This window comes from Eptatretus burgeri, chromosome 10, assembly GCF_056783735.1.
Source record: "Eptatretus burgeri isolate ZD-2024b chromosome 10, Ebu_testis_v1, whole genome shotgun sequence".
In the NCBI taxonomy this organism is placed as follows: domain Eukaryota; kingdom Metazoa; phylum Chordata; class Myxini; order Myxiniformes; family Myxinidae; genus Eptatretus; species Eptatretus burgeri.
In genome coordinates this window covers 67,135,409-67,160,408 of record NC_140970.1, presented here as the reverse complement: position 1 = coordinate 67,160,408, position 25,000 = coordinate 67,135,409, and the positions used below count along the sequence as shown (strand labels likewise).

Sequence of the window (25,000 nt, the reverse complement as noted above, 5' to 3'; positions counted from 1 at the left end):
CGGCTCATTCTTGGAGAACTCCTTCAGCTCTCTCAGTTGCCTGGATGTACGCAACCCTGCCTTACTGCACGACCCGGACTTATGAAGCCTCTGACCGAGGCAAGGCCAAGGGACTGAGTAGCTCTCCGTGCAGCTTCCTGATTGGCACACCAATGTTGTTAAGCTGTGCTCATTGGTTGTTCAGTGCAGACGCTGCACAGGACCGAATAGCACCCAAGCGCTTCATTGCAAGTGCCACACAGGATTGAGTGGCATCCAATCGCGATGATGGGTCCAATTGGTACTCGAATGCTATGACGCTGGTTCCGTGTAACTTGAGTTTTGGAGGTGTGATGTTGGTTTTGTAAAGCATGTTGTTTTTGTGCATGGGTGTGCTGTAAAGTGTTGCCTGGAAGGAGAGAGATTAAGAGAGAATGGGAGAGAAATTAAAGGAGAGTTACAAGGAGGTGGAGGTGGGTTGAACTTGCTACACAAACAATGCATTTCCTTGCCCACTGATATGAGAGGAGAGGTAATCGAACTAAACAAAATGCTCTGAATATATCTAAACTCCAAGGTTCCTTTATGTGTTTAATGGAACTCCCGGGGGTCTTCCAAAACTGCAACAATCCATTCACCACTTTCGTGCTGCAGTTAGCCAAAGCCATCTGCTACGGTAAGTATTGTACGTTAATCGCAATCACCATGCTTTCCATGTTTTCCTTTCATTGTAAAGTAAGCATGAGCCAATGTTTGCCATTATATGTTGGGTTTCACGACCCTTGAGAAGGCCCGAGCATGTTTCGGCCTTCAGCACTCGAGCAAGGTACATGTTTATACACTGCCTTGGGTTTTTTTCTGGTCAACTCTTTATGATGGGCCTCAAGCACAATAAATGGAGATATCGACAGTGGCAACAAATCTTACATGCAAACAGAATTCTCAATTAAATTTTCCATGGTAAAGCCACAGTTTTTCACAACTTGTAAATATTGTGGTGTGGTGCAGTTTTACACATAAGGTCAGGTCAGGTTATGTATGGGAGTATGCACCGGAGCAGCAAGTTGCTGCGTCCACTTTCCGCTGGTACGCCAGGAGCCTCCGTCTGGCCGTCCCCCAGGCAGATGCCTGGCCCATCCCCATCTCCTTGAGATGCTGATCAATCTGCTGCAACCATGAAGTACGTGGTCGGCCCATTAGCCTCTTCCACTCACGAGTCTCCCTTGCTGAGAGAATCTAGTGAGCATGATCAGCATCAGGAAAACGAGCCACATGTCCATACAGCCGCAGCTGACGCTCACGGACGATGCAGGTAACAAATCTCATTTGAGTCTCCCTCAGCAACTGCTCGTTGAACACTAAGTCCGACCAGCGATTGCCAAGGATTCTCGGAAGAGACCTGGAACAAAAGGAATTAAGTCTCCGTCTCAAATCCCTGGTCAAAGTCCAAGTATCACATCTGTAGAGCAAGAATGGAAGCCCCATAGACCTGAAGACTCAGACTTTCGTCCTCCTGCACAGGTACCGACAGCACCACACCCCATGATCCAGTGAATCCATGACTCCCCAGGCCGGTCCTAGATGTCTATTGACCTCTGGCTCACAGCAGGCAGAGTCATGAATATCACTGCCAAAGTAAGTGCAACTCACCTTGACCTCAACATCCTCACCACAAACCGGTACAGACAAGATTGCAGCATCCCAGATGTCATTGAAAGCCTGGATCTTGGTTTTGACTCAGGAAACCTGTAATCCCAGCAGCTCCGACTTCTCATTCAGCACTTCGAGGGCCCCCAAAAGGATATCCAGAGTCTCCGCAAAAATGACTGCAAAATCAAGATCAGAAATCTTGACATTCCCAAAGGATGTACCGCAGCTTGATCTCTCCGACATCCTCCCCAGAATCCAGTCCATGCAAGCACTGAAAAGAGTGGGGTCAGTACACACCCCTGACAAACTCCAGTTGTAACAAAATAATGGAAATAAGTCGGAGATGATATTGTTCCGAATTCTCACCCGCCGGCGTGCGGACAGCCGCTTTTAGCCGAATTGCGGCCGTACGCCCACCGGACGGACAATCCAGTCGCGGCTTTCCGGATCAACGCCGAAAATCAGTCACGGGTGTGTTTTTGAGCACATCACAACCTTGTCCGCACTCTACCCGCGCGCCACAGGGTCAATCGCCAAACTGTCGATATACTTAATTAATCGCGTGGGTAGATTACTGAGAGAGTGTACCTCAACGGAGCCGCTGGGACACGAGCCGCTTAATGCAGCTCGCTCCATCTTGGGATAACCGAGCGGGGTGTTATCGCGACTCCCGTTGGACCCGATCGCTTTACCGGCTATTTAAAAACCAACTATATTCCGAGGGCAAGACGGCAGTTCAATTGGGGAAAGAGGAAACAACGAACGGGTGACATTTGAACAAGCACATTTATTACACACGTATGCAGTTACACACTCCCCTCCCCTCCCTCCGTCCTCCCCCCTCCCTTTGTCCTCTCCCCTCCCCTCCCTTCCCTCCATCCTCTCTCCCCCCTCCCTTCCCTCCGTCCCCTCCCTTCCCATTGTTCTCTCCCCTCCCCTCCCTTCCCTCTGTTCTCTCCCCTCTCCTGCCTTCCCTCTGTTCTCTCCCCTCTCCTCCCTTCCCTCTGTTCTCTCCCCTCTCGTCCCTTCCCATAGTTCTCTCCCCTCTCCTCCCTTCCCTCTGTTCTCTCCCCTCTCCTCTCTTCCCTCTGTTCTCTCCCCTCTCCTCCTTTCCCTCTGTTCTCTCCCCTCCCCTCCCTCCGTCCTCCCCCTCCCTCTGTCCTCTCCCCTCCCCTCCCTTCCTTCCGTCCTCTCCCCTCCCCTCCCTTCCCTCCGTCCTCTCTCCCCCTCCCTTCCCTCTGTCCCCTCCCTTCCCATTGTTCTCTCCCCTCCCTCCCTTCCCTTTGTCCTCTCCCCTCCCCTCCCTTCCCTCCATCCTCTCTCCCCCTCCCTTCCCTCCGTCCCCTCCCTTCCCTCTGTTCTCTCCCCTCTCCTCCCTTCCCTCTGTTCTCTCCCCTCTCCTCCTTTCCCTCTGTTCTCTCCCCTCCCCTCCCTCCCCACTTCTCTCCCTCTCCTCCTCTCTCCCCTCCCTCTCTCCTCGCTTCCTCTCTCTCCCTCCCTTCCCTCCTCTCTCTCCTCCCCTTAATACCCCGTCAGCAAAGCGACGGGTTGTATTTGCAAATGTGAAAATATTTTTACTGTCTTAATTTAATCACCATTCCAATAACTGATCTACTTATTTAACTATTTGATCAACCTCTGGTGCAGATACAAGCTACAATAATTTTGAGGAATACAGGACAAATGAAAGTGCTGAATTATATATAGGTCTTTCTTATTCATTTGAACTCTGTCCTACTATTTTTTGTGTGTGTTTGTTTTAGCTTTTGTGAATATGGAGAAGACTACTTAATAATTGGGTCAAAGAGCAAAATCACAGTAAATACAAATCTGCCTTATTTGCATGACAGCATGAGATGTCCGGATTTTTATTTTTATTGCTTAGGGTTTGTTTGTTTACCATTTCAGCTTCAGTGCGTCTGTCCAGGCCATAACTCTTACAATTTGAGCATTTGCCATCAAGTTTTCTACAAATAGTGGGGCAACTTAGCTAAATATAGCATAACAATTGTGCATTTTGTGAGGAAAGCACCAAATTTGGCACACTAGTAGCCTTTCATATTATGAACAGATTTGGATATTGGGCCATCTCAAATTCAGCCGCTGATGGCTGTGGCAGTCATTTTCCACTGCCATCAAAAATTTTGAGATGGCCCAATATCCAAATCTGTTCATAATATGATAGGCTACTAGTGTGCCAAATTTGGTGCTTTCCTCACAAAATGCACAATTGTTATGCTAAGTTGCCCCACTAATACCTTTATTTGAAGAATATGGAGCACACCAAGTAATATATATATATATTTTAAAAAATTTAGCTGTTGTTTTCATCAAGTTTCATTCAAGTACAAATTAGACAACGATGGGCTTTGCATTTTGGGCCACTTTCTCGTTAGCTCTGCCACCAAATGTGAAGGAGGTTATGTTTTCACCCCTTTCTGTCTGTTTGTCTGTGTACAGGAAATCTCAAAAAGTTGTGGACAGATTCGGATGAAATTTTGTGCACAGGTTCTGTGTGTGACAAAGACGAACTGATTAGTTTTTGGTGAAGATCCGGATCCGGATCCGACTACTAGAATTTTGTAAGCTATTCTTCACCAATGAGAGATAGGGCCAAAAACGATAAAAAGCACAATATCTCGAAAAGTTGTGGACGGATTTGGATTAAACGTGGTGGGCAGGTTGGGTGTGTGACAAGGAAGAATTGATTCAATTTCGGTGAAGATCCGGATCTGGATGCGAGAATTATTTTAAAATTTTAAGTGATTCTTCACCATTGAGAGATGGGGCCAAAACAATACATAGCCTGATATTTCAAAAATGTTTTGATTGTGCCCGATATGTTCTCGTGGATCAGGCATTACGTGGCGGAGGTATGCGCTCTACTGAGTGCCCTTGTAGTTCTGTCTGTGTTCATTTCATTTGCATTGGCTTCATTATTATAAAATGAAATTCTTTCCATTTCTGTTGTTTATTTATAAACAAAGATAACAGAATAGAGTCTGCTTTTTACAGTCTTAAGAAGAATATGATAAATTCACCATTGAATATTGTGATTTATGTACCTTTTTGTGACTTGTTGATGCGATTTTTGTTTTGCCTAGCATACAAGCTTATCACTGGGCACGGCCTCTGCCTCAGTCTGGGGAAACCTGAGTCCAGGTGCCAATGCGGCCAACCCCTGGAGCTCAGACATGGGTGGCGTGTGGAGCAACGCACACGACAAGAAGCCGTCACCAAATATCGGTTTCTGGGACGAAGCGGTCAAGGAACTCGGGCCTCCTGTGCGCAACATGGGAATGAAGACCAGCAAGAGCAGTCCCACACTCGGGTAGCTGGAGCACAAGCGTCAGATATGTTTTGGCCTGGAGTTTTATTTCTGCTTTGATATCATTAAAAAAATATTTATGGGCAATGTTTATTTGCCATCTTTTAACCATTTGTCTTACCATATATTTGTCATATGTCTGTTTGCCATCATACAGTTGTGAGTTGTTCGTGTCTTCCTCTGCTGATAGAGGGGCCCTTTGGTGTATTTCTTGCAAGGGCATTTATGATTGTCATCACATTTTCTGATGCATTGCTTGTGTTCCATTCTGCTTCTATGCTCACTCTCATCCCTAACTAATGCGTTCTTCCCCCACTTCCACTAGATGTTCCAGCAGGGAATCATATGGTATCCCTTCTCGGCAGTCAAAGAAAAAGACTGATGAAGAAGATAAGCTGCTGAAGCTTTTCCAGGGAGTGAATAAAGCCCAGGATGGCTTCACACAATGGTGCGAGCAGATGCTACATGCCCTCAACACCTCAAACAACCTCGATGGTAAGGGAATTTGATATGCAAAGCATTTGGTCTTGTTTGCCTGTAACAATGTCGCAACATCCTAATAAATGTCTGATTTTTAGATCCTCGTGGAGGATCTCTATGTCTTACGCACATTGTTGTTCTTCATCTTCTAGTTGTGGACTTTTTTGTTTCACAGCCTACAGTTTTCATCAAAACTTCCTGAAACTTGGCATACATATGTAAAAATACCCTGCACAGACAGTAACCATCTCCAATTTTGAAAATCCCTCCTATTAAAAAAATGTTATGACGTCAAAATATCTGCGCTAATGGAAATCGTCTCAAAAAATTATCTCCGAAACTAGGCAAGCTTTTTGAAATCTGTTTGCGGGAATCGAACAGGGCTTTAGCAGAGATGAATTAGCGCACATATGATGCATGACTATGACGTCATATCAATTTTTATGACGTCATTCCTATTTTTTGACATTTTTTTTTTCACAACCCAGAGTTTTCATCGGATCTTCGTGGAACTTGCCATGTATATGCAGAAAGCCCACGCGCAGGCAGTAACCATCTCCGATTTTGGAAATTCTTCCAAGAAAAAAAGTTGACGTCATAATATTGCCGCTAATGGAAATCGCCTATACCTTTATCTCCGAAACTAGGCAAGCTGTTTGAATTTTGTTTGTGGGAATCAAGCCGGGCATTAGCACAGATAATTTATCGCAAACCTGATACATCACAATGACGTCATATTCGTTTTTATGACTTCATCATTAAGAGGACGAGGATCTTAGCTCATTTGAGCTTGTTCTTCCAATGTTTTTCTTGCTGTAGAGAATGGTTTTGATTTTTTTTAATCATCTCTTATTATCCCGTGTGCACAAAGCGAAAAGTGGGGTAAAGCAATTGGTTTGTGTCCGTCTGTCTTATCTGTTTATGATCGAGGAACAACTTATTTAAATCGAATGTTATATTTTTAACATGCATCAGAACATGAATGGGAAGATAAGTTTGCCATTTTGCCGTACTTTGGCTCTGAATTTGTCCCGATCGCACGTCCACAGAGAGGCGTGAGATAATATTTTTACTCTGTCTGCCTGACAATCAAACAAAATCGAAAATCATTCTAAACAGGAAACTTACTGTTTTTAAAGGACGTTATAAATGACAAAAACAGGCACGAAAAATTAATGTAACGTGTTTGATAGGGTGATGTAATACACACCGAGTAAGACGGCGGTAAAATCCGGAATTAATTAATTTATCCGTCTTTAAACCTCGTTGAACCTTTATATAAATTGAATTATATACTCAAACACTGTAGAACACAAATTGCTTTCATCATATTTGCAAGAACCATGAGATATATATCGCTATAAAGCATGAGAGGGCATGGCATGTCAGAGGGTATAGTATCGTGGTGAAGAAGAGGCCATCTTTATGGTTATGTATGTACCATATCGATTGATGCTGCATTCTATGGTGATCAATAAAGCCTCCATCTCCAAACTGTGACTCAACGTCATCTTATTACAGTGTATAGGGGTGATGTAGAAGACTGCTTCAGCAGCGCTAAACTTCTGGATTTTTTTTTTAACGATGTGGACCTGCGACTGGGGTTGTGGATCCGCTGTTTGGAGAGGTTCTGGGCTGAAAGGATTGAAACCTCGATGAAAAACGGTGCCCAGCTGATGATCCAGGCAGTTGGGAAATCAGTAAATTGCTTTCAAGTTAAGGTTATAACTTCAATAAAATTGCTTTTTTTAGGACTTACCAGTACAGTGTGTGTGTGTGTGTGTGTGTGTGTGTGTGTGTGTGTGTGTGTGTGTGTGTGTGTGTGTGTGTGTGTGTGTTTGTGTGTGTGTGTGTGTGTGTGTGTGTGTGTGTGTGTGTGTGTGTGTGTGTATATATATATATATATATATATATATATATATATATATATATATATATATATATATATATATATATATATATATATATATACACACACACACACACACACACACACACACATACTTACATATGTAACATTTTTAGCTCACCTGGACTTTAGTCAGGTGAGTTTATGCGATCGAGCCATTTCCGTAAGTGATTCAGTCAGTCCATAAACAATTGTCATTATCGCTTGGCCACAATTTGATGAAACTTGGTCACAATCTTCATCACCTGTAATGTACCAAAGTGTATCGACAGCATCAAAATCTGCAATCATTAAGGGGTCAATGAGAGAGTGGGGCATTGAACCCCCCCCCCCAAAAAAAGAAAGAAAGAAAGGTATTTTATCTTTTCTCCGAAACTACACGCACTATTTTGTTGAAACTTCACCACAACCTTCATCACCAGTCATGTACCAAAGGTTATGGACCGCATCAAAATCTGCACTCATTCAGGGGGTCAACGGGGGGGGGGGGGTTGACCCCGCAAAAGGGATATTTGTTCTCTTCTCTGAACTGCATACAGAATTTCAATGAAACTTCACCACAACCTTCATCACCCTTGAGGTACCAAAATTTGTTCATGGCATTAAAAAATTCAGGGTCTCAGGGGGTCTGTGTGGGGTTTGAGCGACTTGCTTCTGATCCAGATAAGATTCAGGACAGGTGGTCCTTCTTTTTAATTTACTGTTAAGCAATATTATTTTTAAAATTTCACAATACTGGATACAGTATAGTAAATAGGCTAATGCTGTCTGTCTGTCCCTCCCCGACCGAAACACAGAAAATACTCCTCAGAGACGATCAATTTCGTGAATGTTGCTTCACATTAATCCACAACTATGGGAAATTTATAATTACTAGATTAAGGTTGCTTCAAATTAATCCAAACCGACGGGAAAATTATCATATTGCCCCAATTTAGCTCTTTAAGCCAGCACAAGAATAAAAGGCTTCTTTTTGGTTCACGAGCGCCAGCCAGAGTGACCACTATATTCGTTATGTCTGTGTGTCTGCCTGTCCAGAGCATAACTCCGTGGACTTTGATCCAATCTTGATGAAATTTGGTTATGTGTTCGATATCAATGTCTAGTGTTTTTTTCTGGATGAGGGCGTACTACGCCCATTGTGGGCGGAGCCACGCCCAAAAAATAGTCATTTTTAGGGGGGTAGTCGGATTAAAAATCTATCTTCTCCTAGGGAATTGACTGAATGGAATGGGTTCTTCAGTATTTGAATAGCAAAATGAATACGAGCGATCGCTGTATGTAAACATTTGCGCGTTTGTGCGCATGCGCGAACTATCAGGTGGCAGTCCAACTTCCGGTCTACTTACGCTTTGCGTGGAGATAAAGTGTGGCGTTATATTTGAATATTGTTTCCTTCAAATTTGATCAATTTAGAACCTGATCATTCCATATGGTTACTCCTTCGATATATTTTCTATCCCTGCCGACCACCGATCGGCGAGATACAAGGAAAAGTTGAAAGTTTGTGTGGGTGAAGTGGAGATTGTTCTGCCTGATCCTTATTCCATTCCGACCAGTAGGTAGATATGTAATCCAAGGCAGCTGCCTCCGCTCCAGTACCCCAGCATATATAATTACCTCATTCGAACACCAGGACCATTCACGGGAGAAGCGCTACAGGCCTATAAATCACTGTATGCCTATAATTATTTCATTTCGGGCCATGTTCATGAGGTGCTCCAGCATGAAATACCCGCAGTTAGTGCTGTTGTTTTCATTAAGGGATTGGTTGTACCCGGACAGCGCGTGACCGACAAACCATATGAACCATGGCTTTGCCTAGATAAAACATGGCTATGTCATAACGGCCCATTGCAATCGTATGGCACGTTTGGGCGAGTGCTGTAGCCACGTGGCTGCTATCCTTTTCGCAATCGAAGCTGTCACGTGTAGTGGGGTTAATTCAGATGAAGCCTGTACGAGTTTGAAGTGCATATGGAGCAAGTACTATAAAAAGGACGTAGTTCCATCCAGGGCTAAAGATCTGGATCTCCGTCATCCCCATCACGGTTTTACATCACGTAAAAAACGTCGATTAAGAGAAAGGGTCCCCGAATTAACAGCAAAGGAAGTCGAGCAGCAACTCGACTTTCTGAAGGACGTGTGTCCAGAGGCCGCAGCATGTTGTAAATCGGACGGTGATACGGACACCGCTCCCAGTGATGCAGCTGGTGATTATGGTGCAGACGCCATGTATCCGGCAACGGTCACTCACGTTATCGAGAGTATAGCAGGTAAATGAAGTAACAGAATGCAACATATTAGAAAATAGAAAGTACAATGTATTCTAAAAACAAAGTCTTCGAATATCGACATATTTAGAGAGAAACTCACCCACAAAGCCTTCCTTCTGTGCATGTGTACCGGAAGTCGGAATGCCACCCGGCTAACAACTTCTGGATTGTGTGACGTTACGGCGATTGCTCGTATTATCGAAAACTTGTCGTTGTCCGATTTTTCATTTTCGTCCCAAGGTCAAGGTTACAAGGTCAAAAACTTAGAAAATTGCGAATTTTGACATAAAAATCATACGACCACCCAAACTTTGAGAGCTAGGATGACAATATTTTTTATGCATAATCTTGAGGTCATTCCCCACCTAAAGTCTTGTAACCATTTTGCTGTATCTCGAACACCTTGCCCGTGGCGCCCCCTTCAATTTGTTTTTACGCTGATTTCATCAAAGTATGGATAATTAAATCCGAGGAGTGCGAAATGCCATATAGCCTATATTACATTATATTGTTCCTGTAATGTTCCAGAGGAAGTTTTGCACCAAAGGTCATAATCCTTGACCTTTGACCTTTAAAGGCCACAAAGGTAAAATTTTCAAAGTTGTGGGACTCGAACCGGGTTTTCGACCTTCTTCGACGAATTAATGCCAATAAGCTATAGCACGTTTCCTGTTTCCTTATTTTAATTTCCACAACATTGTTTTGTGACCTTTAAAGGTTTTGCAAAGGTCAAATTTTGAAAGTTGTTGAACAAACCGAGTTTTCGACATTTTGCAGCTGTTGATTGATGGCCAATATAATTAATGATAACTTGGTCAAAAATTATCACATTGTCTCATCCTTGACTTCTGAAACAATCTACATTGTCAAATACCGCTCGTGAACCATTGTCGTGTTCAGACTTGTTGTTTTGTTTTTATATCATGGTGTTTTTACCACAGACTTTGAGCTAGTTAGTATATACTATGTTGAAGGTAATTCATTTAAAGTTAAGGACTAGTTTTAACATTAAGAACTAGAGGATTCATCGAACACTTTACCTCACACTGTCGTGAGAAACAAGGTCATGGGTGGGGTCTATGAGAAAATTTGATTGTTCGTGATGACGTAAAATTCCATAATGTTTGGTCCAAGTTCTGCGAAATGGAAGAGTTTTGAAAGTACTAAAAGGCAATTTGTGTTATATAGTGTTGAAATACTGTAGACCCAGGTATACATTTGTGTCGATTCCTGAAAAGTGTGTCGATTATCGAAACTACAACAATTAAAGCAATTTTTACCCTCGTTAGAGGAGAGGGGATTGCATTTGTGTCCATTTGTTACTTGGCGAAATTGTCGAATTTGTCAAGTATGTTGGTCTGTTCCGTTTGTTTGTTTGTTTGTTTGTCCGGTCGTCTACAGCCCAAACTGCTGGACCAGTCGTTCTTAAATTTTTACACCTGATAGGCAATCCACCTGAGACGGTCCGCGTCCAAACCCCGTCTTAATCGGACTTAACGTCGCGACGTGACGTCACACAACGTGAAAACACATTTTTGGACATAACTCGGTGACCGGAAGTCGTAGCGACTTCCTGTTGACGCCAAAACAAACTTCAATGGAATATCTAAATGTTTTAAAATGCATGTTAGTACAAATTATGCACAGTTTTCGCAAGCGTACGACGTCAAAGTTTTTAGCTATTGGCGTGATTTAAAAAAAATTCTATTCGTTCTACAGGTCACAATTCTTAACCGATTTGGATGAAATTTTAACAGCTGATAGAAATCCACAGTGCAAATGGATATGTGACTTTTGGTGATGTTCAAGATCAAGATCTGGATTCTGCATCACTTTATATTATTATAAACCAATGGGTAATTTTGTGAATTACACATGGCTATTTCTCAAACAGTTTTGTACTTATTATATTGAAACTTATACTGTCTATTTATGCATGTAATATTAACATGTGTACAAAGTTTGATCGAAATTGACCCAAGGTCAAGGTCAGGGTCACCCAAAACATGAAAAACACATATAAAATACATATTTTTGTTTTACAACATATTTCAAACCTGATAACGGGATCGTAAAGCTGGTTGAAAAGCAATGTTCCGAGGTATTTTCAAATATTTTCTACGATCAGAATGAAGGTAACAAGCACCGATGATAAGTTGTTGAATGTCACATGGTGGCTTTAAATGAGTTGTGAAAATTTTCAATCTGCTGCCGTTACCATGACAACGCATGCCTGATAATTGTTATTTGTGACATCGCATCATTTTATTAATGTACGAACAAATAAACACCACACATTCCATGACATTACAGCTTGGACCACCACATGGAAAGGTCAACTAATTCGCCAAGTGTCGTGCTAAGCACGATTTTTCATTTGTTTGTTTGTCTGCACAGAACGTTCGTGTTTTTCTCTGCAACCGCTTATTGGTTTGAGACGAAATTTTTACCATTGGTGTGACTACTCGTGAAATGTGATGTGGTGTAACCATGTGATTCAGCAGCCATATTGTGTTTTTTAAAAACCTTCAAAGATGTTCTCCGAAATGGCTGAACAGATCGAGGTGAAACTTTACACATATGACCGCCCATCCATGAGGGACAAAAGGTTCACACATATGACATCATAGGTCACATGGTTTGGCAGCCATATTGGATTTACCATAAAGAATTTACCTTCACCTCCTGTCACTTGACAATAGTTTTCATTTGTATGGACTTTCAGCATATCATCAATACAGCATGACAAACTGGTTTGTAATATTCATATTTGCACATGTGTAATATGAATAATGTGTGTAATAATACATTTGCACGGAGCAAAAATGTTCATTTATCAGTCCTAGAACTGTTGAACATTGTAATTCCATGCTGTAAAAGTACACACACAAACTTCCAGCTGACAAATGCAAACCTACGCTGTAGTTTTTCACACAATTATTTGACTATGAAAGGTCACACTTGTGTGCTGTTACTGCATAGAGATCACTTTTTTTATTTCTGTGTGCATGCCCAGTCTCCACATTCGTCTCCTTCCTGAAAGAAGTTGAATCACCGTACGAGGTTCACGATTACATCACTGCCTACTTGGGCGAAACGCCTGATGCAAAGGAGTTTGCCAAGCAGTTCCTAGAGAGGCGTGCCAAACAGAAACAAAACCAGCAAAGGCAACAGCAACAGCAGCAACAGCAGGTAACCATTTCTCCATACCCAATGAGTCCTCTTTCCTTCTTTTCTTGTGCCTTTCTTTGTTACTTGCGAAAATCGAAGTGTTTTCAAGTATCTTGGTTTGTCTTGTGCGTTATTCTGTCTGTCTGTTTGTTTGTATGTCAATCGCCTACGGATCACAATTTTAAACCGATCTTCATGAAACTTCACCACCTGGTAGAGTTCATCATAAGCAAGAAGCTTATTGTTTTTTTAAGGTAAAGGTCAAAAGGTCAAGAACTTTGTCAACTTTCTAAAATCCTCAATTTTCATCCGATTGACTAGAAATTTGAACAGGACTTACATATCAGGTCAGTGAATTCAACCACCAATTATTTTTGAGGTCAACATAGGCCAATTGTCAATAACTTAGGTGAGATTTCTAAAATCCTCAATTTTCATCCCGTTGACTTGAAATTCGAAGAGGATTTTCACATCAGGTCACTGAATTCAACGAACAAATATTTTTGAAGTCAACATGGACCAAAAGGTCAACGTCGGCCAAAAAGGTCACCATAAGCCACATTTCTAAAATGGTCAATTTTCATCTGATTGTCTTGGGATTTGAAGAAGATTTGCAAATTTGGTCTTTGAATTCAGCCACCAATTATTTTAAAGGTCAAATTTTTTTATGGATTTCGCAAGTGTCATGCTATGCACAACATCATTCTTGTTTGTTTGTTTTCTCCCTCTCCCTCTCCTTATTTCTATCTCCATCTCTATCTCTACTTTGGACCTCTTACATTATTGAAAGTTAGCATATTTAATCTTTTGAATAGCGAGAGAGAAGCTTCTCAATTCATTTCATTCTTTTGTTTAAGGGAATGTATGGAAACCATTTTTCTTGCCTTTGCATGCACAGTACTGTTGACAGAACCCTGACGTTCACGTACTCACGGCTTATGAAATGTGACCTGCTTTTTCATATTCGCTGGGGGGTTTTTGTTTGTTTGCTTTTTTTTCTTTTCCCCTTTCACTTTGAAGACTGGTCTCCAATATCCACTGCCACTGATATTAATTCAGCCTGGGAATTCTTCCACAGAAACCTGCTCTCTCTTATGTTCAGATTAATCCCACCTCGTCTTCAATTATATCTTGCCCATCCTCCCGCTCTTGCTACTCTGAATAATATGGTGAAGCAGTTGCTTTAAAACAACTTGCATTCTCCTGGAAGGCAAATCTGACCGAAGGCAACCTCAGATCATTCCACAAAGGCTGCAACAAGTGTGTGTCTACTTTCAGGAAAGCCAGAAAACAACATCTGTCCAATCTCAAGAAGGAGCTTTCAAATTTGTCTCCCCCTCGGACACCTGGTGGTGCCTTATGAAGTCTGTCTCTGGTGTATGCTCCCCTTCCATCCTTTCCCTCACATCAAATGGCACCACAGCTGACTCCACTCGTGAGAAGGCCGAATGCCTCAATTCTGTGTTTGCTTCAAAATGTTGTGTCTCTAACTCCTCCATCTCTGTACCCATCATTCACAGTTGTACCCAACTGCTGAATTTTGTGTCTTTTGCACCTGAAAAGGTGGAAAAGTTTCCGGCAACCCTCGACTCTGACTTTGCAACTGGACTGGACGGCATCAGCTCACGTGTCCTAAAAATCCGATCTATTCTTGCGCTTCCTCTCTTTGCCCTTTTAATTTACCATAGGTCATTTTCCATCTGCTTGGAAATCAGCCAACAACACAGCATTAAATTAAAAAGGTGCAAAAATGGATTCCCTTAACTACAAACCAATTAGCTTCCAATTATTAGCAAGGTCATGGAATCCAGCATCACAGTTGACGTAAAATCATTCCTTTTCTCCATCAGCCTCATCTCAGATCATCATTTCGGATTCAAACCTGGTTACTCTTCCTTGGACAAGCTGCTTATACTCTCCAAAGCCCTCAATAGCAGACATGAGATCAGCACTGTCTCTCAGGACACAACTCGAGTGTTTGATCGTCTGGCATCCTGCCATGCTCTCCAAATTGCCTCCCTATGGAATCCAAGGCCAACTCCACTCTTGGATTACTGACTTCCTCCACTCTCATAGACGTGTGGCTCTCAACGAAACGCTTTCATCTCCTTCTCCCTGTCAAGGCTGGAGTGCCCCAAGGCAGTGTTCTCAGCACCACATTATTCTAATCTTCATCAATGATCTCACTGACTGGAAAATTCTCTATCTCTTTGCTGATGACTCCACTCTCTGCCCTGACATCCCTCAACCTTCTGACAGATAGGTAGCAGCCTCTTCCCTCTCTTCAGACCTTGACAAAATCACAAACTGGTCAAACACTTGGAATTTGTCTTTCAATCCTGAGAAATCTCTCTCTCTCCTCGTTCTTGCTCTCGCTCTCGCCTTGTCTCTGTCTCTCTCTGAAAGGACTGTACTTCAAACCCTCCCGTCTTCTTTCTCACCAACCTTCTCAAAGAGGTTCAGTCACTCAAACTATTGGGTGAGAGTCACTCACTCTCAGCCATGATCTCTCTTGGGAAAGCTACATTTCAAAGTTGGCCTCAAAAGCCAGACGACAACACTGGGCATCCTCCTTGTGCCATTTGAAGTGAGGGAAAGGGAACATACACCAGAGATGGACTTGACATAGCTCCATCAGGTTTTAGAGGAGGGAGACTAGTTTGAAAGCTCCTTGAGATTGGACACATGTTTTCTGGCTCTCCTCAGAGTAGACACACTTGTTGTGGGCTTTGTGAAATGATCTGAGGTTGCCTTCATTCGGATTTGCCTTCCAGGAGGAAAATGTAAGTTGTATTAAAGCAACTGCTTCACCACAGGATTCAGAGTACCAAGAGCAGGAGGATGTGTGACATAATTGAAGATGAGGTGTGATGAATCTGTGCATAAGAGAGAGTCGGTCTCTGTGGAAGAATTCCCAGGCTGAATTGATATCCGTGGTAGTAGATATAGAAGACCAGTCCTGAAGTGTAAAACGACAACAAAAAACAACCCATCCCCCTTTTTCCCATTGAAACAATGCCTCAACATGAGCGGAATTTTCCAGGAACATATCCCCCATGAATGTTGGGGTCCGACAGTATTAGAATAAGCAATTGTGGCTAGTACTGTAGATGTTTAAAATGCAAGTGCAATGAACGTCTTGGCAACTGGGTCATAATAAATATTTTAAAGAGGTCATTTAACTCTCGATTCACAAACTCAGAAATACTAATTCTAATCTTTATCATATTTACCTCTGCCACTGAAGTTAGACAGAGGTTATGTTTTCTTCCGTATTTATCTGCCTGTTTGTTTCCTTGTCTGTGAGCAAGATATCTCAAAAAGTTATTGACTGATTCGTACAAAAGTTGGTGCACAGGTTTGGTGTGTGACAAGAACAAAATAGTCAGATTTTGGTGAGGATCTGGATCCATATCCAGATGCTATAATTGTTTTTTTTTTTAAGTGATTCTTCACCATTGAGATAAAGGGCCAAAACCGATTATATAGCACAATATTTCAAAAAGTTGTGGACAGATTTGGACGAAACCTAGTGGACAGGTTGGGTGTAGAACAAGCTGTTAGTTTCCATTCTGGAACATTCCATATAACAAATTGTTTCCATTCTGGTGAAGATCCAAATGTGGATCTGAGAATTTCTTTAATTCCTCAAGTGATTATTCACCATTGAGATATGGGGCCAAAAACAATGTATTTCAAAAAGCTGTTGATGGATTATGGCAAAACTTGGTGGATGAGTTGGTTAGGTGACAGGAACAAGCTGATATGATTTTGGTTCAGGTCAGTAGATCCGGCCTGTCAGTGGGATACAAAACATTAACTGTTCAGCTTGGTGGAGGTACGCTCTCTACCAAGTGTCGTTCTCGTTTTACATTTAGATTAGTGGTGGTTTGGGGATATTCATTTGATGCTGATACTTTGTCAGTAGTAACTTCATATGAAAAAGTAATCCGGCACTTTCAAAATGATGTAATCCACCCAGATTGCTTGGTGCGCATGTGCAGAAACCCCAAGTAACAAATTAAATTGTGGTGACCTGGATTTATTTCATGCCTGCCCGATAAGGATTGTATAATGAAACGACAAAAAAAAACAACGTAAAGAAGCCAAAAATACTTGTAAGCGTACCTGCAAAGAAAGGGGTGTACCTCTGCACAAGGAAACATTTGGAGAACTTCCTGATCAAGTTGTTCAAAAGGTTGATATCTTGCAGTCCTATTGCAAAAACTCCCAACGTTTATGGCCCCATGAAAGACCTCAGGTTCGTAGATGGTGCATTCTACCCAAACTTTCATGCTTCTTAACACCGATGGAAAGGTCGTATCTGGGGCTTGTCAATGCCCCCAGTAAGTTTAAAATGATATTTACGATGAGTCATGTTTGGTTGGAGCGAGGTCGGGTGATGGGGTGGGAGTGGAAGCTGTATGGGACTTTATAAGTATATACTGTATATATTATTTTTAATTTTTCAGGGGCCACAGGAGAAATTATACTAGATTTTTGCATCTGTTGTTGAAAGGAGGTGTGTGCGTGTGCATGTGTGCATGCCCGTTAACCACAGCTGTCACTAGCTAATTATATTAACAGGATATGAAAAGAACCTCACTCCTCTTATCCACGGATATTTCTCGTATTCCTATATTTTCGTGAGTCCAATTTGCATTCAGGACTAGAAGAATTATAGTCAACCATTTTGAAACTGCCACTCTTTCGTATAAATGCTGAAAATTCTGTTTAAAATCCGTATGATTTGAATTATAGATTTTGTGCTTGTAGCAGTAGATTAAAAGTGCCCAGCAAAGCGAACCGAGTTACTGAAAACGCACACACAGCACATGTGCAAATGGCCTCATTTAGCATTCGTATATCATTTTGAAAGTCCCTTATTGGCAAAACGTGCCTCTGGCATATGGATGCACATAGGAATTGACTGTTGGGTCTTGATCTTCCATGCTCATCTGCTGTGCATTTCAAATATTTGTGTCCACGGTCATGACAAAATGTGCTGGCTGGGGTGTGTTTTGTGTTGAAATTGGGAAGTCAGTTTGTGTACAACTTGATCCATTTAGCTCTCTACAATTCAGCTAGATGACCGAATCCTACTTTAGCACTGGGGTTAAGGTGCCCCCCACCCCGCACCCCTCCCCCACCTATAGTCAGTTTAGTTAAAGCCCAGGGATTTATTTTACCAAAAAAAAAACTGGGTCACCTTTAGCCAAACTCAATCTTGTCCACCAACATCAAAGCAAAATAAAAATTTGACACTGACACACATAATTAAGTACATGGTGTCATTATGAAACAAAATAATAATTATCAACAACAATGTAGAAAATAACCATTGCATTAAAGGCAGTTGAGGCTGTAGTGAGGTTGAAGTGCTTTTTCATCTTAATAACATTGTTGTTGATGGCTCTTTTTTATTTTTTAAACACATTTTCTCTGCATCCCTCTGAATCGCATGATATATGCTGGCCAATCAGAGTGATTAACATAGTTCGCAAATTTGTTCTCCAGCAGTAAAATTTGGTAAGCTCATGAGATTTTTCTTTAGAAACATAAATCGGTGGTGGTGTTAAAAAATTAAAATGCACATCATGATTGAGAAGCTCAAATCACAATGTGAGACCATTAGGAGCACATGAAGATTACCGAAGTTGGCTGATTTACTGAGTGCTCTCGAATGTTTCATTTATCTACACACTTGCTTTGAAATGCATTGGCCAGTCAACATTTGTTTCATTCGTCATTTGGTGTTTAATGAGAGTTAGTATATGCACATGTCCCACTTAGATTGTTTCCTATGCATCCTTATGCCATTTACTGGCTTCTTAATGAGATGGCCACACGACCATCTGCACCTCATTGAGCAGGGTTAGAGTGACACAACTTTGTCTTGGCTCCATTTTCAGTTGGCCAGGAAACTGTTAGGGATGGCTCTCGAAAACCATGCGAGGGTGGACATGCCACAGGTCAGAATGCTTGGACACTACTTTACCGTCTCCATTTCTATCTCCACATCTCTCCCGCTCCACATCTCTCCCGCTCCACATCTCTCACACTCCACATCTCTCACGCTCCACATCTCTCACGCTCCACATCTCTCACGCTCCACATCTCTCACACTCCACATCTCTCACACTCCGCATCTCTCCCGCTCCACATCTCTCCCGCTCCGCATCTCTCACGCTCCGCATCTCTCACGCTCCACATCTCTCCCGCTCCACATCTCTCCCGCTCCACCTCTCTCCCGCTCCGCATCTCTCCCGCTCCACATCTCTCCCGCTCCACATCTCTCCCGCTCCGCATCTCTCCCGCTCCACATCTCTCCCGCTCCACATCTCTTCCGCTCCGCATCTCTCCCGCTTCGCATCTCTCATGATCCGCATCTCTCCCGCTCCGCATCTCTCCCGCTCCACATCATCTCCCGCTCCACATCATCTCCCGCTCCACATCATCTCCCGCTCCACATCATCTCCCGCTCCGCATCTCTCCTGCTCCACATCTCTCTCGCTCCCTTCCCTTGTTCATCTCCATCACACTAATCCTCGTGCTCCCAGTCCTGACATCTCACTGACATGTTGAGCAATCATCTTTTGTTTGCAGTGTAATGCCCTATACAGTGTATACAGTGATCCAACTTTCTGTGCCTTTTGGTTTTTGTGGTTTTTCTCTTTAATCTACTTTTGATCTTGGCCTTTAATGCTCACAAACCATACTACTTGATGCTGATTCACTGTGCTTTTATTGTCCTGTTTTTGTTTTACATTGTTATTGGAAACGTTTCTCTTATTTTGGAGGAACAGTGCTTGGTTTGGCTTGCCATTTGCAAAACTAATCATTTTGGGGGGGTTTCAATGTAAGATCATTTAATTTTCTATGATTGAAGGTGTCAAGTGGAAATTGTAATTTGTGATTTATTTATTTTTTGGTTGTGTCCTTGTTCCTCCTGTCTGGCTCTCCTGCTGCACTGTTGGTCACTCCTTACCATGTAGGCCTATTATATACACTTACGTACATTGTTTTCCTTTGTCTTATGAATTCAACTTCCCATTTGCTTTGTCAAAATATCATTACTTTGTCAATATCCTACCTCCCTTCAAAATACTCCCACCCCATCTCAATACCAGGACTCCGCACTCTGGGGAATGGCTCAAGGCAGCCTGCCCTCGGCCTATGGTGGTCACAACACTGCCCATCAAGCTTCATTTGAGGCCATGCAAGCGAGCAAGAAGAAGAAGAAGCAGCGTATGGTTCGCGCTGACCCCAGCATCCTGGGTACTCTAATTCACTCGGCCACTCAGCCAGTTGGCTTGCTGTCGGCACAGAGTTCCTGGGGCTCCTTAGGCTGTGCTCCCTTCCAGGAAGCCAGGGAATGGGGAGTGCCGTAAGCTTCCTGCCATTCTGTGGGGGTGTGGGACTCTTCCCTTCTCATGGTGATGGTTGTCTGTTTTATTGAAGTGTTTTTCTTTGGTCCTTCTTATGTTTATCTAATAGCTGTGTCCGCTGGTGCTTTTTTTTATTAACACCACAGGGGAAGGGTCGAGCCAAAAAACCAAGATGAGCCCTCTGGGTGTAAAAGCAAAGAAAGATGGTGGGAAAATATAATTGGGATGTGGGTGCCATAGATGATTGACCCACAGTAAAATAGAGAGGGGGTGAGAGGCTTCAGTGAACTTTGCAAACAAACAAGGAGCATTCCAAATGGCACCAAGTACAAAATAGTGAACTCGGAAGGGCCTCCTGGAAACCCGTGTTCGATGCGGCACCAGTCACGAACTGGCAGAGAAGGGAGGTTTTGCACCAGAGGATGAGACAGCTCCCAGGGCATGACACCCGGGTTTGGGCCTGTAGCCTTCTGGCGGCAAGCCTGCGGGAATGAACACACACATACATGCACACAATCACACTTCCTTTTGGGATGGATTACACAACTGGATGTGCAAATCCTCCTTAACGTTATTGGGAGGGATGTTCAATCATGGACTTTGTTTTTATTCTCGGAATTCTGCTGCCAGTATCTGAGCATTGCTGCCGTGTGCACTTTGCAGGTTTCTCAGTGAATGCTTCATCAGACCGGCTCAACATGGGTGAGATTGAGACTCTGGACGACTGAGCACTTGTTGAGAGGTTTGGGGTGCCTGGTGTAAAAGGGAAGGGAGAGGGAGAGGCCTCCAGTGGTGTGAAGCCCACCCTTGGCACACTCTCCTTCTGGCATCCTGTGCCTAATGCTGCTGACACAGAGGCTTTTGGATGCCCTGTGCTGGTTCCCCCTTCAAGCTCCCCCGTTTGCCCACTCATCTATCTCTTTTCCAGTCTCCATCCCTAACAATTTCATCCCGTGACTGGGCAACTCCGATGTGCATAGTGCCCACATGGCTGGCCTCTCCAAAGGGCCCAACGCCCCCCAAGAATCCTCAGGTTGCATGGCACTCGGACATTGTGCACCGTCACGAGGATTGTTGCTTGCTGTGTGCAAGTCCTACCACTTGGGTGGTGTTGCCCTTTCGGCTCATTGATCTCTTTTGAAACCGGGATGTGTGCCTGGACCTTGGCAGGTCTTATCCCTTCTTCGATGCACCCCTGCCCTTCCTTCTCTGCTCTTGTTTTGTTGTTCTTATAATTTTTTTTGAACTGTACATAGGTGTTGCAGAGTGCTGTAGGGGTTACCCCTGTACCGATTCAGACTTGCATCTGAAAAGTGTTCTTGTGCAGGTCTCACATTGACTGCTGTGTACAGGGGCCGTTGGGGAAATTGTCACATGGGGCATTTTTTTCTCTGTCCTGGCCTGGTTTGACCAATAAAGAACTTTGTTTGCCTGGCAGAGTTGAACAACTTCAATTTCTTCCTCTTCCCCTCTCCCTCTCCCTCTGCCTCTCCTCCTCTGAGCATTTTGGGCTTGTGCAGTCATTCACATTTAGGCCAGGGGCTGGTGCACAAGGTAAAAGCACAATATGTTTGCAATGCAAATCGCAAAGTTTTTACTTGAGTATCACTCATTATTTTAAATACGTTGTTTGTAAAAGGTGTATTGTGGGGAATGCTGCAGATGCCATAACGGTGGTGAAGAAAGAAAATCGAAGGACCAAAGAGATGTGGTTCTGCATTTATTTTTTTTCTTATCATTTCTCTTACATTGACCCAAAGGCACCTTTTCTAAACACAATATTAATTTTGCTGAGTTCATAGCTATATATTCATTCCAAACTTCCCTTTCTGGCTTCTTAGTTGGGGAAGCATGCTACCATTTGTAATGGGGTTTGTAAGAAAACTATGGAGGCCATTTAAAATGATCATGCTGTGGATGGATAGAATTGATAATTAAATTGTAAATTTGCTTTTTGTGTTCCGATAGAAGATAATGAAGTAATTGTAACAATCGAATATGGTTAAAAAAAAAAATCGTTGGCAATGCCTTCATTGTCCTCGGGTGAAATGGAAAGTTTGATCCTTGCACATTATGATCTTGCTGAAAAAGGCAAAATACCATTATGGTCCTAGATTACTGGTTAGCAGGGTAGCTCACACTTGCTTTTGAGCCATCGAGCTTGGGTTTGAATCCTGACTGAGCTATAAACTGTCGTTCTGGTGTTTCACAGGCAGGGTGATTCATAAATGTGTGTGCCGTCCCTTGGATGGATGTTAAACTGGGCATCCCCGTCGACTGACATTAGTTGGTGGACGTTAAAGATTCTCGTGGTGTCCTTTGTGAAGAGGAGGTAAACTTTCGCTGGCACCCCAGCCAAATTACAACTTCCTGCCACATTCACATGAGTGTCCATCCGCAGAGTGATGACCAATCTCCAATTTGTTCAGGCCTTCAAACATCTCTCAACTATTCCTGAATGTTCGAGGACGTTTTGATTATGGGCCTCTAATTAATTCACGCATGGATACGTGTGTTTGCAGACTTGGCCACGGTTGATGTCAACATTGAAAAATCTATCCCAGATACCTTTATTAGCCCGTCCCCTGCGCAGCGGAGACGAGGTTTTGTAATCCATCCTATCTGTCTGTCTGTCCCATAAAGTCTCCCTTTTTTTGCCATCAAATTTTCAAAAAATCTTTTTGAGAACACAGAGAAAAGTAATTAATAATTACGTCAAAGAGTAAAGCCATCGTAACTACAAATAGTCCTTATTATCCCTGTAGTCGATTGGGTGAGGGGACTCTATAACACTGAGAACCCTCCCTGTAAACTCTTTATTTCTCAGTAGGGAAAAACTCTCAAAAGTATTCAGGGCTTCTTCGGTAAATGCATTGTGACAATGACAATGGAAATGGTACTGATAATGATTGATAATAATGATAGTGATAATGGGTGATCATGATAATAATGATGATCTCTATATAATTGATGTGTGTGTGTGTGTGTGTGTGTGTGTGTGTGTGTGTGTGTGTGTGTGTGTGTGTGTGTGTGTGTGTGTGTGTGTGTGTGTGTGTGTGTGTGTGTGTGTGTGTGTGTGTGTGTGTGTGTGTGTGTGTGCATGCATGCATGCGCGTGTGCGCAACCATTTATAAAAAAAAAACGTTTGAATAACAATTTGATCCAGGAGTGAATGCGGTGATCGTGTTTGTTGGTGGACATGTTGTATTTAAAGTAATATGTCCATGATTTAATGTATTATCATATAATAGAATGTGTGATGGAAGTTTTAACTCGATGATAATACATGAAATGCTCTAGCGAGTAGAGTCTGTTTCTGTTTCGTGATGTTGCATTTATGGGTTGATTGACGACGTGGACACAACTGAGGTTGTGGATCTACCGATATAGATCCGTGACCAAGGTTGTGGATCCGCCATTTGGAGAGGTTTTGGGCTGAAAGGATCGAAACCTCGAGGAAGAACAGTGCCCAGCTGATGATGCCCACAGTCGGATGCCAGCTGATGATGACGAACGGTGCCCACAGTCGGAAAACCATTTGCTTACAGGTTAAGGCTCTTACTTTGGGTCAGGGAACTCTGTTTTGAGGTTAACATCATTTACAGCAATCCTTTAAATTATATTATATTTCAGGAATAGCCAATACTGTACGTGTGTGTGTGCGTGTGCGCCCAGAATTGCGCACTGAGAAGATTGTGATGTCCCAGATGAAAGTATTACTTTGTGGAAATGTCACCACTTTGAATTGGTCACCTTTTCGGTCAACATGGTATTAATAATCATCAGGATAATGGCATGACCCAATGACCCCCATGGCACCTGGTCTTGGGAGCAGGTATGTCTCGTAATAATAATGATGCATCATAATGATAACGACAATAATGATAGTGATAATAACAAAGATATCTGTGTCTTCTACCACCTTTCTTGTCTTGCACCTTCTGCTCTTTCCATGCTTTGTCCCTTCCCCACCCAAAGGCTTCTGCAAGGCACAGACGGTCCACCATCAACCCCCTTCCAGTTGAACTACCTAAATCCAGGATCACTGCTCACCTCCACTCATTTGTTCCTCATTTTTCCTGCCTGTGGAAGCAACTTCCACATCTTCGTCAATCTCATTCTTCCCTCATGTATTCAAGACAGCTCTTCACCACCATCTCAGATCACCCCCAATGAAAAACCATTATCTTTCTTTTCTACCCTCGTTACCCCACCCCAATCCCTCCTCCTTCCAGAAATCCAGTTTTCCCCACTGAGAGCTTCCAACTGTATTCAACTTGTCCATCTCATGTATCCTCTCCTGCCACCCATTCATCCCCACATCCATTATTTGTCCAAGTCTTCCTCTATCTTGGTCTTCAACTCTGCTGTGTTTCCCTCCTCTCTCTCTTTTACTCCTTTTCCGTGCATCTCCACTGTTATGTTTGTGTCCTGTTGACGTTTCTTGCGTTCTGTTTTTGTCTGTTCAATCCTGATCCATTCAGTGTACTGCTATTCCACGAGCCAAGACTACGTATACAAAAATACGATAATGATGCATAATGCGGGCAATAATTATTATAATGATAACTGCAACTGCCACTTGTAACTGCAAGCAGTTATGCCAGGTACCGAACGACACCCGTTCCAATGATGATGCAATGACGGTGCCATCCCACGCCGCCCATTTCAATGACGCTGCCATCCCATGCCGCCCATTTCAATGACGCTGCCATCCCATGCCGCCCGTTTCAATGAAGCTGCCATCCCACGCCGCCCGTTCCAATGAAGCTGCCATCCCACGCCGCCCGTTCCAATGAAGCTGCCATCCCACGCTGCC

The 25,000-nt window shown here is 43.0% G+C and overlaps 1 protein-coding gene across 1 annotated transcript in view; it reads left to right on the top strand.

Moving 5' to 3' along the window:
- GIGYF2 (GRB10 interacting GYF protein 2) overlaps window positions 1-25,000 on the top strand; it is a 412,728-nt gene that overhangs the window by 284,540 nt on the left and 103,188 nt on the right. Inside the window, exons 25-30 of the mRNA XM_085898803.1 lie at window positions 4,734-4,960; window positions 5,283-5,452; window positions 12,639-12,814; window positions 18,706-18,765; window positions 19,924-20,180; window positions 20,845-24,016. Of these exons, the coding sequence (XP_085754929.1) occupies window positions 4,734-4,960; window positions 5,283-5,452; window positions 12,639-12,814; window positions 18,706-18,765; window positions 19,924-20,180; window positions 20,845-20,887 (933 nt within the window). The 3' untranslated portion in view covers window positions 20,888-24,016. The remainder of the gene's footprint in view (window positions 1-4,733; window positions 4,961-5,282; window positions 5,453-12,638; window positions 12,815-18,705; window positions 18,766-19,923; window positions 20,181-20,844; window positions 24,017-25,000) is intronic.